Here is a 13,010-nt window from a genome sequence, read left to right on the forward strand (position 1 = left end):
GGGCGACACTCCACAGTGGTGGCCGCAGGCATGGAGCCTGAGCCCATCCCTCCCGTGCACCCCAACACTGCTGCTGGGCCAGGCTTTGCCATAAATGCCTGGGAAGCAGCAACCTGCATGTGTGCATCACAGCTCTGGGGTGAACGGGTCCGTGTTTTCCCTCCAGGAGCAGCTAAAGACCCTGGGACACCAGGCCTGCAGGAGTCAGTGCTGGAACAAAGCAGGCGCTGAAGCTGGTTCCTATCTGTGGTGGCCCACAGATGTCACCCGAAGTGACACAGCAGCATTGCTTGGCTGGCAGGATGAAGGGATTGCCTTGCATTAGCACCAGGCTGGGCAACAGCTTCAGGAACTGCCTCTTCCTGCATATCAGCTGTGTGCTTGCACACAGGCAACCTTCCTTAACTTCTTTGGGTGCAGGATTATTAATTGGTAATGTTGCAATGATTGTACGTGTAGATGTATGATTAATGCAACAGCCCGGTTTTGACAAGATGACTGTGCGTGCCATGCACAGATGCGTGATAAAATGCTAAATACGTTGCGAGTGCGAGGAGGTGCAGCGCAGGCAGGCTTTCTCACAGCGACAAACCTGAAAGACCAGGACAATATCTGCGCAGCCCATGGAAACAAGGCACTATTGTGACTTTCAGGCTGAGAATGAATAAACAATAATTACACGTATGCAATAAAATTATCCTCATTAGCCAAAGATGAACACAGATGAAATCGGATCCAACCATCTTCCAAGCCCAGCGTGTCCAGCTCTGAATCTGAACTTTCTGCTTTAAGCCCTAGCATTACTGCAGCGCTCTGCAGCATGTCTGATGTGCCAGGCTGAAAGCATGCATCTTATACATGCCAGGACTGAGTTCCATTAACAGCGCAGGTAATTGGGGCCTATAATTAACATCAGGGACAAATAATAGCCTTTATAAGTCAGATTCACCCAAGGGCAACCACAACAAAATGCTACTCAGCTGAGTCATTGGGAAAATTGGCAGGCAGGGTGAATCTTCTTCCAAACCCAGAGCCATCGCCTTTCCTCCCCCAGCGTGCCTCGTCCGCACAGGGCTCGTGCAGGAAACCTGCGTGCAAACAGCTGCCAGGAGGCTGGATTGTGCCCAGCCCCCTGGGCAGGGGGCTGTCTGCTCACCCACCTACTGGAAAGATGGTCTGGCATCATAAAATAAAGACAAACATAAGGGAAGGAAAAAAAAAAAAAGTAGGATCAGAAAAATCCTTCCTTCTTTTTCCACAGCCCTTCATCCTGGAAATATGTATTCATGTATTAAAGGCTGCGAGAAGATTGTGTAAGTAAGATCTCTGCAAATCTTAAAAATAATAATAATAATAAACTCATTACTTCCCCACTGTCCCTCCAGGTAACCTTTCGCAGATTTAACAGATAAGCAAATGGAGGCCAAGCAAATTGCGGAAGGTCTGCTGGTCCCCGGTCGGGTTCTGTGCTGCCTTGCAGGGAGGCTAGGGGCTGCCGACGGATGCACGTGAGCCACAGCCGCAGCCAAAGGCACGCGTGCAGATATTTTAAAAACCATCTGTTGCAGTTTAAAATGTGGGGAGGCGAGGTCGAGGTGCCTGAGCAGCTTGGAGCAGGCAGACACGGGTGAAGGCAGGACGCCAGGCGAGCAGCGAGCTGCGTGTCCTTCCTCATGCCAAAGCTGGGCGACCTGCTGGCTTCACCCAGAACTTTCTCGGCAGCTGCCGAGGGACTCGCAGCTAATATGATAATTTGAGACGCAATTTCCACTTGAAGAGCACAATACAGGTAGGTAAAAAGCATCATTAATACCAAATACTTCTTCCACCAGAATATTACTGCGTTAAAATGAGCCTCATCCCTGTCATTACAGAACTCTCACCGGCCCGCTAAGGCAGTGACGCTCCACAGCTGTTGGTGGATAAGGAACGAAACCATCAGCCCTGACCCTAACGGGATGCAGGTACATTGAGCAAGTGACCGCACGATCTGCAGCCACCCACGGCAGCACCAAGCCTCGCACCACCAGCCCTCCCGCCCACCACGGTGCCTGAGCTTCACCCACTCTCATTTCAGTGGTTCTTGGTGCACCTCAGCTTTCCAGAGGTGTGCTTCTAGTCAAAGGAGGAGGGGTGCTCCAGCACATTGCAGCGAGCCTCCCTGGGGATGGGAGCATCTAATCCCATACCTTAGCTTCCACATCCCTGCCTTCTCCTGTGAGAACATCATTGTCCCACAGCTAACTCCAGCCATGACCAAACTGAACACTTTCCGTCTCCTTTCAATGCCTCCAACCACCTCTAAAGAAAGCAAGACCTTACAGGGAGCAACCGCCCATCTTCCCTAGGAGGAAGAAATCCATAAGATGCCATATAAGGCAGCTTGAAGGAGACCTTATCTCCCATCTAGCTGGAAAAGAAAGGTAAGATCCTGCTGTCGCTGCACATCTTCATCCAGAGCTTTATGTAGGATGTGATAAGCCATAGGCAACTCAACACCACGCAGCAGTGCTGAAGAAGCCTTCCCATGCCTGTGCCACCCTAGGCCAAAGACCCTCGGCCACGTCTGTCTCCACCGTGGGCTTTGAGCCCGGTCAGCTCAAACGCCGTCCGGTTGTAGAGGTGCCAACGAGTGCCACCACCACCACCACCCTTCCCGGTGTGAGAAGCCTTACCTGGCGTCATCGTCACGGGCTATAAGAAGGCGCATGTGGCTGGTGGCTGATGCCGTCCTCAGGATGTCCACGGCCCTGCAGGACAAGGACCACAACGTGTCAACGCCGGGGCACAGTGTGGCTCCGCTATGTGCCAAAGCTCATGTCATACTGGTCAGTGAGCCACAGCCAGGGCTGCCCTGTCTGCAGCCAAGGGGCTTTTTTTGGGGTGGGGACCATTACTGGGCTGGATGGCTGTGGGGCGGCCCCATGCAGCCTAAGCACACTCTGTGGCGATGCAAGGCGTAGCGCCACGTTTAAAAGTGAAGGTTTCTCACAAATACAGGTGGGTTCGCTGCTCTGTTTTCAGAGAGAAACTTCTCATCGATAATTTCCATGTTGGCCCTTGCAAACAGTGCTGGATGCAGAAACCCTTTGTTTGCACCAGAGCACAGACGAAGCAACACCCAAGTATCCTCCGTTCAACCTGCAGCCCAAACCACTTCACAGAATTATACAAAACCGAGAGGAATGCGAGATTTCCGTCCGGATACGGTACCTCTCGCTGGTAACCCCAATTAGGGAATCTCCATTGACCTCCAGGATCTGGTCTCCTGGCTGCAGGCGCCCTAGAAAAGAAAACTAATGGATAAAAACTGCAGAAAATACAGCTTGGAGGGACTTGGAGAGGTTGGACTGTTCCTGCCTTTGCCCAGAGACAGGATGAAATATGCATAGGTTGTTCTGAGATGCTCATCAGACCTGTTTTTCAAGATGTCCATAGATGAAGTATCTACCACGTCCCTGAACAAGCTCTGCCAACGTCAGAGGCCTCCTGTGCTATAGGAATTTGTGAAAGTAAACACAGAAATGCCATAAAACTTTTGCTTCATTCAATTTGAGGTCAGGTAGGAAAAACCATGAGTGGTTCCATCTGTTCTGGATTTATTTTTTCTTCATCAGGTGGAAAAATGATGTTGTAACATTTGGAAGAAAAAAAAAAAAAAAAAAAGGCTTCAGTTCCAGAAGGTGAGCTCTGCGGACCCTTGCCTAATGCCTGCTGATAAGTCCCTTTGGGGCTGCACGCGATCCCGTGCGGCTGCTGCAGGCAGCAGAGCGGAGCGAGCTCTTTGTGTAGCAGGGATGGAGCTGGGCTTAAAGCCACAAAGCAATCCTCTAAGTGCTGTGGAGCCCAGGGGCAATGCGGCCCTTCGTCATTACAGTGATTATCACAGTAAAAACCAGCCCCACTGATGGAAAATCTGGGAGGAAACACCTAAGTGCCCCCAAAAGCAATGTATGGAAGTACCCCGTCTTCCGGCTTTTCTGGTGATCCCCCTCCACGTTTCACTCACCGTCAGCATAAGCAACACCCCCAGGCAGGATCCTCTTGACATAAACTCCATATTCTTCTCCGGTGAGCTCCTTGATGCCGCCGATCACCTTAATACCTGGGGGAGGAGAAACGCCCGTGGCACAAAGGCACGAACCAGGCAGATTTTGGATCTAAGGCTTGTTGTAAACCTCTTTTGTAGCAGGTCTTGCGTACCTCCTGTGCTGCACCCGCGGCAGAAACAGGATGAGGCTGCTGACGCAGCACAGAGGCCAGAAACATCTGATAGCACCTATTCTGTGTTACAGCGGCGGAGAACAAGCTTTGGGGAATGCACAGGCAAGGAGCAACTGTCTTCCCACAACCAAAAAAAAAATCATCGTTTGCACTTAAATCGATCCCTGCTGGGAAACGAGGCAATTCTGCTGGGGATGCCTCAGCTGCCATGATGAGACCCGTTAGATGTTGTCGTGGCAAGGTGATGCTCCTCTGCATCCCCCGGAGCGGCCACTTCTGAGCACCATTTGAGCAGCTCAGAGGCAGGGATGCCCTTTGGTGCCCTGCTGCTCCCCAAACCCCGCGGGTGCCTTCACCAAGGGCTGGCACCACACGGCTGCGTCCCTGCTGCCGTGTGTAAGCTGGCTGGGAAAGGCGCGAGAGACTTATTTGGCCGCTGTCATTAAATCCCACTTCGAGGATGCAGGCTGCAGACAGAAGGATTAAAAAGCCTGGCTTTAATTAACAAATCTCTCCCGGGACCCGCCAGTCGGTCATTTTGCTGCTGTGGCTGGGAGGGCAGGCTGAGGACAGTTGGCACCGCACTGGGGACGTGCCCCAGGGCTGGCCCTGGCTCAGGACCACTGGGGACAGTGGCACGATCTCCATCCGCTGCTCCCCTTCCAATATAACCTAAGCCCTGCGCTAAGGACCCTTGTGGTTTTCAGCTATCCCTAGGGAAAGGCCTCATCTCTCAAGGTGCCTCGTGTTAAAATTGTAATTAATACTGGGTTGTTGTATTTTTTCTTTTCAGCCACATACACGCCAATTGCTCCTCCCAGGCACAAAACCCCAGCCCTGTTGGAGTGCTGGTGTTTATTCCCTGGGCTTGATGCATTAAAACATACAGCTCCTGTGCATCAGGGAGGAGCTGAGAGCACCAGGAGCTCATGGCAGGAAACAGCACTGGCATTAATCTCCATTGCATTTTTTTGAAGATTCACTGAAACTTCAAATTTTGCCCCAAACTTGTCCCTCTTTGGGCTGCCTCAAAGCGAGTCCTGCGGCTAAAGTGGAGGACAAGCGGAGCTGGTGGCTGTCACCAAGCCCCTCGGTGGAGGTGCCGACCCCCAGGTGTGACACCCACCCACACCAGCACTCACCGAGGTGGGTGCGGAGAGCCCCCAGGGAGCAGGATCGCAGCGGGAGGGCCCGGGGGCCCTGCACTACGAGCACAGGCACTGCACAAGGCAAAGCCCCAGTGGCTCCCCCAGTGCGTGAAGGGGTCGGCAGTGATGGCGTGGGTCAGGCACATCCCTCGAAGGTCTGCACCTCCGGGGTGGCCCAGCAGGGACAGCACCCTACAGCACCGTGACGTCTGTCGGCGACGGGCTCCTGGGCATCAAATGAATAATGACTCATTTCCCTTTTGTGTCCGCACATCAATTGTAATAATGGCTTAATATAGCCGAAGTATCTACAAATCCTCCTTTATCCCCAACAATGTCAGGAGAAAATCCGATCTTGTTATTAAAATCAGCGATTACTCACAGCATCACTCCCAGCCACACTCAAACTTTGACGGGGGGGAGAAAACCAACGAGCTTTTTCTCTCCCCTGTTGGCAATCCCGGTGGGTGCTGCCGCTTGCACCGGGAGTCCCCCCAGGCGCAGAGGTGGTGTGGGGCAGTGGGACCGTGGGTGACAACACTGCCCTGTCCCCCGTCCCCTGCTGGTGCCCACTGGGGTACAGGCTCCGGCAGTGTGCTGCAGTCCGGAGCAGGCGTGCCGCTGGGCACCGCTGTCTGCTTCTCCTTGGGGTTTTGTCTGCGGGTTCTACAGCTCGGGTAGCGTTCCTGGCAGCCTTCCTATTTTAAAAATGCCTATTTCAATTGAATTTATATCTGGGACCCAGTTTAGGTAAATAACGGCTCTTTAATTATCACAGCATCAAAGTCCCGGTATAATGCTTATTAAGTCATACTTAGGGCCAGATAATCTAGCCTATTTTGGATCCCTCTCTTTAATCTTTCCTTTCTGGCAGAGGTCCTGGTGCTGATGCTGATGTCTCCACTCATTTCTCTTTTGCAGAATAAAGGTTTACAGGGAAATTCCATGTGGGAACGCGATTTGCATCAACCAAGACGGAGTTTTCTTTGGATTCCTAGCGATACTGTAAGTTTCCCCAAGACCCTTGAGCTTCCCTGCTACATCTAATCCTGTTCCTGCTAATGCCAGTGTCACAGTTCTCAACTTCTCAGCCCTATAATCTCACCTGCTCCCGGCTCGCCGGGCAGCTCTGCACCACGGGTCAGGGGTCTCCTGGCTAATCTGGTTGTTTAGCCCAAATGCCATCATCCCCAAAGCTCCCGGGGCGCCGGGCATGCAGGCAGCTCAGGCTCTGATCCCAAACCCTCCTCCTCCCCGCTCCACCACCCTCACACTGAAATTCGCCTTGTGGGGGGATGCCGTCCCCCCCAGCACGGTGCCACGGTCCCAGCGGTCTGCACGCAGCGAGGCTGCCCGCTTTGCGCCTAAGCCAGCAATGTTCAATTACATTTCCCGTAATCCCTCTGTTGATCCCGCAGCCCCAGCCAGCTCTCTCTGTCTGGAGGAAGGGACAGATTGCAGGTGAATCGCTCTCTGCCCTGTCCTAAGAAGATGAAGGTCAAGATAATGGGATCTTGGCGTTTCTGAGAAACACTCCTTCATCAGCACTTCCCTTTGACGGCTGTTCTTTAATTCCAAGCTCCGTTCTGGGAGCCACCAGGTAACCCCTTTGAACTCCTGCCCAGGTCCACTTGTGGGTTTCCACACCAAGCCACGGAGCGGCAGACCCAGGGCCAAACGCTGACCTGCCTCACCAGCCCCGAGCAGACTGATTCTGCCCTGCAAAACACCCGGAGCTGGGTGGAAGACGCTGGCACCAGACACAGGTGCTCACAGAGGAGCCTTTTTTCCAAAATGTGTTCTGAGCAGCTAAACCTACAGCAGACGCGGGGCTCCTGCAAGCCACTCTCCGTGCCGGTCCCAGCAGAGGGGTGCTGCTGGAGCACGGCTGCTCCTCTTGGGTGTCTCAAGGCTCTCAGGAGAGGATGGAGCTAGCTGCTGGTGGTGTTATAAAACCCACATCATTATGCCTTCCTGCAGCATGGTTCAAGACCCAGCAGAGGTCTGAGAGACCCTGCAGAGCCCCTCAGCCACCAGCTGCTGGAGAGGAGCTGTGCGGGGACCCAGCAGAGCAGCTCATGGGGGTCTGTGACCAGTCCTTAATGAGCTAATCTAACCCCACAGCTAGAATCCCATCAACTCAACCACAACTACTGCCTGAGATTAAAATATTCAGCGAGCAAAGGAGCTTCCTCAAGTTCCCATGGGCCTCACGAGTGGGTGATCAGGAGTAGAGAGCCAGCGAACTGCAGCAGAAAGCCCCGTTAGCAAAGAGCTGGGAACAGCCGCTAATTAACGAGTGGTGCCAGGAAAGCTGAACTTGTTTCTCTGGGGAGGAGGAATTCCTGGGACAGGCCCCCAGATGGTCACCCAGGGGCCCTCAGCTGCTCTGCAGGACTATTGCCTCCACTTGCAAATTAAACTTACGGGGGATATGGCGTGGTGGGTGCTGAGAAATCCTAACGCAGGCAAACAGGGAGCCAGGCTGCAGCTCCGGGGGGAACACTTGACCGAGAGAGCACCAGCACTCCTGCTGCTGGGTGCACAGAGGTGGAAGGAGGTGCCATGCGGGATCCTCTGGGGCTCAGTGTTAGGAGCCCAGGGCTATTTCTCACGTTCGGATGGTTATGACCCTTCTCTCTGTGCTTTGATGTCTGGTGCCCTATGAAGGCTGGCTGACTCACTCGGTGCTCGTGCTCTTACTCTGGGCCAGGGTTTCCGATTGGATCCCACCTGCCCTCGTATAGCCCAGTCCCCAGGAAGGCTGCAGCACCTGGCAGGGGCTTCCTGGGGGCCAGGGCACCAGCACGGGCTTGGGAAATGTACAGGATTTGTTTTATTAAGCTGGAGAAGTCAGCAAGATCTGCAGAAAGCTGTGAAAAGCCTTCCCCTCCATCCTGCTCAGCCCCAGCTCCAGGTTCCCGTGCAGCCCTCAGCACTGCAGCTGCTCATCACCAACAGGAATTAATTGGGATTTTGACCTTATTTGAACCCCCCAGCTGTGAAAGGTGCTATCAGATGCTCAGCACAGGCAGACACCAGAACTGGTATTTCCATGAGAAATCAGACTTCAGACAGAGGACAAATCAGGGCAGGGATACTGGGGATGTGCGGGATGCTGGAACTTCCCCCGACGTGGGCGTCAGGGGGCTCAGGACTCACCCAGCCCATTGGCACAGTCGTAGAAGTCAAAGCAATGCATGGTTCGATCCATCCCGTACGGTCCCATGAGTGTCCTGGGGGAGAGAGGAGAGGCATCTTTCTTAAATGGGTGATGACAAAGAGCTGTCCACGTGTGTGCCAGCGCAGCCTCCGGCCCTGCAGGACTACCTGGAGGCTCAGGCTGAGAGTCAGGGCTGCACGTTAAGCGCACCCTGGCAAAAGGCATCCCCCCTGCTGCTCCCTCAGGGTTTATACAGATAACCGAGAGAATATGTGCGGTGCTGGACATCATCCTCCCCACCCAGTAAAGCTGAAGGACCTGCCTGTGATTCATTACCCCAGATTAACAGGGCCGGACAGCTGTCCAGCTGGGTGGAAGTGAGATCAGGGCTAGGACCAATGTCCCGGGAATAAACCCGTTTCACAGACACACACAGCCCATAATGAAGAAAACCAGGTGACATCCGCTCCCAGTGCTCTGTAACACATGCGGGGTGGCCCACGGGGAGGCAGGGACCATTTTTCCACGTCTCCATCCCACCAGGAGATCTGGGGATCTACGGCCTGGCCCCAGGTCTCTGCCCCGCCAGGCTGAGGGTGGGAGCTTCTCCAAAAGTGGGCAAGAGAGCAACTCAAACCTTCACTTCCCCCACACCAAGTCACGTCCCAGCTGCTCTATGCCAGTCTCCCTCCACTCCCTTCTATCGGTTTTTAAATCTGGTTTAATGAAACCCAGCTTCAGGGAAGCCCCACTCCAGGCTCCTCCTCCATGGGGTCGTCCCAGGAGGACCAGAAGACCTTGGCACGACAAGCCCAGAGACAGGCAGGGGTCTCCGAAAACACTCCTCATTCTGGAATTTAATTTGCAAGAGGAAAAAGAGTTTCTGAACCAAAATCGCGTCCCAGATCTTCACCGGGTGCAGCTGAGGAGGGATGATGAAGCAGAGCACGACGCATTCCTCCAAGCCCAGCAAAAAGGGACAGAACCTCACAGACTGCTCTTACCAGCCGTACAAAACACCACGCACAACATCCAACCATGGGCAGTAACGCCCACCTCTGCAGCTTGGGCTGGAAGCTTTTTATCCACGTTAAAAAACCAACCCCCTCGATATCCCCACGTTTCACCTGTTCAGGAGACAAGACAGACATACGGCCCCATTGCTCTGCCAGAAAATGGTGTTTGGGATTCCCAGGGAGCCAGCCCAGCCCTGCTCCAGCCACCCCGTGGGATTTTCAGCGTGAATCTCAAGAAAACTCTGCCACGAGCAAAGAGAAACAGCTCAAACCGGGCTGAAAGGCAGGGCGAGGGTAGAGGTGGCAGAGAAGCGGGTGCCTACCGGTGCCACCAAACCTTGTCCTCCGTCCCACGAGCCCCAGCCCCGTGCTGGGAGAAGCCTGGGACCCCCCCACGTCCCCACCCCGGCCCTCTACGTGCCGTCACCTGCTGATGATGATGGCTCCCTTGTAGAGCACGGAGACGGCAGGCATCTTGCTGGCGGCGGCAGCCCAGCCCGGCCGCCTCGATTTGGCAGGAATCCGTTAAAACGACGCGAAACGGGGAGGGCAGGGGTCACGTGGTCGCCCCGTATGCATGTTAATTCCACCCAACATTAACACAGATCAGCTAAAAACATCTCCAACTTTAGATTAAAGCTTATGCAAGCCAAGCAGAGCCAACGCTGCCCATCGCGAGCGCCTTCCTGAGCACAGGGGCAGCGAGCCACCCCAGCCCCCCAGCCGGGCTCCCCACACAGAATTAAAACAATGGGATCATTGTTTGGATACATCCTATTGTTCCTCTTCTGGGAACACTCCCTCCAGGGATGAAAGGCAGCGATCAGCGCAGGACACGCATCCTTGGCATCCCTAAAGACTTAAAATCCGTAGCGAAGCTTTGGAAGCAATAACAGACTGTAGCACTCAGGGGTTTAGTTGTGTTTTTTTTTTTTGTTTTTTTTTCCTTTTGCATCTTTTCCAGCCCACAGCATTTCCTACTTAACGCGAGGCGAGTTGAGCTGTTCCGCTGGCCATCAGGAGGTCAGAAGCAGGACCCGTCCTTAAACAGCCTCTTCTGCCCCATTTCCTCTTGTGCCCCCCAGCCACAGCGGGGTCACCCCAAAGGTGGGACATGGGAATGTGTCCTCCTGGCCCATGAGTACCAGGGCTGGTGGGACAGCACACATCCCGCACCCCTGGGACAGCCCACCTCCATTAATGGGGTCTTCTCCATGCTGCCCTACAGCATCTCTGCACGCTCCTGGCCAGCCTCGTTAATTGGACCAGACCTCGTTAACTGAACATCAGTGCACATCAGTCCAGCTCAGCCGTGGACCCGATACAGATGTGTTTGTTTAGGGCTGCAGACTCTTTGCCAAATGTTTGTTTGGACCCAGTGCTGTTGGATGTTACTTCTCCCACGCACGAGGATGAATCCGATGGGCAGGAGCCCTCCCTAGGGCTGCGTGCTGCCTTGCTGGGCAAGGTCAGTGAACTTGCAGAACAATGACAACGGTGAAAGGCTTTCCTGTGTTTTAATTGCTGTTTTATTTTTGTTTTTTAAATTACTTCCATCTTGGGGAGTTCATGTGAAACATTAAAAATTCAGAGTAGGCCTTTGGTTGCTGAAGCACTCTAGAAATTTAATTTCTTTATCCAAGTTCTGCTCTTGCAGGTAAAGAATGCCTACTGGACACCAAACACAGCCACGTCTGGCAACACGTATTTGCTCACAGGCACCCCTCCAGGGCAAGGTGCTCACCTGTGTAAAGGCTTCAGCCAGAGGGACCAGGAGCAGAGGGGCCGAAGCACGGTGCTGTTTCCCAGTCTGCCCTAGGGCCAGGGACTGGGAGCCCCACGGGGCTGCCCAGCGGCATGGTGATGCCCCCACATCACCCCTCAGACCTGGCCCAGGGTACAGAGCACCCAAGGGTGGGCTCCATGGGGGTCTCCTCCCACCCTGCTGCTCAGAAAGACACCAGCCCACCCATCCCGCTAAGGTCTCCGTGCCTGTCTCTGACCCTAAAGCACTCGGCCTAGGACAGCCAGGTTTTGTGGCAGGGCAGACACGGGAATTCAGCTCCTTGCAGCACTGCCGCCCTGCATCCAGGCCCGTTCCCCGTCCATGGGGAGCTGTCCCACACCAGTACACAGCTCCTGGGGGCCCAGCAGCACCCCAGTACGGTGCCTGCCCCATGCAGGACTTTTTGGCAGCGCAGCTGGTGCCTGAGCAGCCCCGGAGCTGCCGCCCTCCTGAGGTGACACCAACGGTGGGCGCCGGTGGCCCTCCTGTCTGAGTACGAGACTGCTTCCAAACCCCGCTAACTCAACGTGCACCTTGTTTTGTGCAGCCTTAGGAGGTCTTTTGAGACTTCTCTAACGAACTGATTCACAGAATTAACCCTTTGGCTCACAGTCTGAGTTGGACTAAATGCTGACGAGGCAAAGGGGTGCCATACGCACTGGGGGCAGTGTCTGCAGCGCTGAGCAGACCCCTGTGTGTGCACGTGTTTGAGGCTGGGACGCTCAGCAGCTTCACGGCCAAATCCTTCAGCAGCCGTCACCAGCCTGCCCAGTGCCACCAGCGGCACCCAAAGCCACCCCCCTCCTTCCCGAAGCATCGTACCAGCTGGGCTGGGCACCGCAATGAGCTGCAGCTCAACCAGGAGAAGACCAGCGCTCGGTTTTATCTCCAAGGCCTCAGGCCCTCGCTTCCTCCAAAACAGGCTGGTGCTGAGAAAATCACCAGACTCTGGTGCTGCTCCCGCCGGTTAACGTCTGTCCTATCCAGAGGAGAAGTCAGCCCTAAATCACAACAGAATAGCTTCAGAAGTTTTTTAGTTTAAGACTTTCGCTCCCATTCAGGAAAGATTTATAAGCCATGTACAGCGTGCCCAACGGTCCTGATCCTGCCCCGTATCACTGGTGCTGAAGGCAAACACCCCGCTGGCAAAGGGGACGCACCACACGCTCAAGCTCTTCCCTCAGCTCGGACCCAGCTGAGTGTCCCAGAACAGCCCAAGCTTCTGGTCCCAGGAAGAATTCACATTTCTCAATAAGCGGCTGAATGGAAGGAGCATGAATTCAGTACAAACCAACATCGCAGGGCCAGACAGCCTATAAATGTGTGCTTAACATCCACATTTTAGTCTCCTGCTAGAAAAAGTGAGTTTTGGTGGCATTGATTATTGCTATATAAAAGCTTTTTGCTAAAAAAAATAAATAATAATAATATCCGAAGTTGAGTGAAGATATATCCATCAACTTTAATTAATGCTTGCATGTAAAAGCGGGAGTGGCTGAAGCAGAGTGGAAGCAAGAATAAGTCCTAGAGCAGGGCCACAAGACAAAAAACACCGAGGGCAAAACCCAGCACAAGTCAGGCACGTTCCTGATGCATTTTTCTAACAGGTGACGATGGGGAAGGCTGGGGAGAAGCACAGGACACAGCCTCAGCTGCGAGAGCCCTGTCCCAGG

At 54.0% G+C, this 13,010-nt stretch overlaps 1 protein-coding gene across 8 annotated transcripts in view; it reads right to left on the reverse strand.

Moving 5' to 3' along the window:
- LOC310881974 (syntaxin-binding protein 4-like) overlaps window positions 1-13,010 on the reverse strand; it is a 50,868-nt gene that overhangs the window by 22,923 nt on the left and 14,935 nt on the right. For 6 of the 8 annotated variants that reach the window (XR_014572736.1, XM_083799994.1, XM_083799991.1 and 3 more), the window contains exons 2-5: window positions 8,535-8,608; window positions 4,010-4,105; window positions 3,214-3,283; window positions 2,676-2,750 (exon numbers count right to left, since the gene is read on the reverse strand). Coding sequence is in view for 7 of the 8 variants with exons in the window: in XM_083799991.1 (XP_083656117.1) it covers window positions 2,676-2,750; window positions 3,214-3,283; window positions 4,010-4,105; window positions 8,535-8,608 (315 nt within the window). In the remaining variant the exon portion in view is untranslated. Of the gene's footprint in view, window positions 1-2,675; window positions 2,751-3,213; window positions 3,284-4,009; window positions 4,106-4,203; window positions 4,347-8,534; window positions 8,609-9,978; window positions 12,597-13,010 lie in introns of those variants that run through there. The other 2 variants (XM_083799992.1, XM_083799996.1) reach the window with 2 other exon arrangements.

The sequence above is a fragment of the Anser anser genome, assembly GCF_964211835.1.
Source record: "Anser anser genome assembly, chromosome: 15".
NCBI lineage: Eukaryota > Metazoa > Chordata > Aves > Anseriformes > Anatidae > Anser > Anser anser.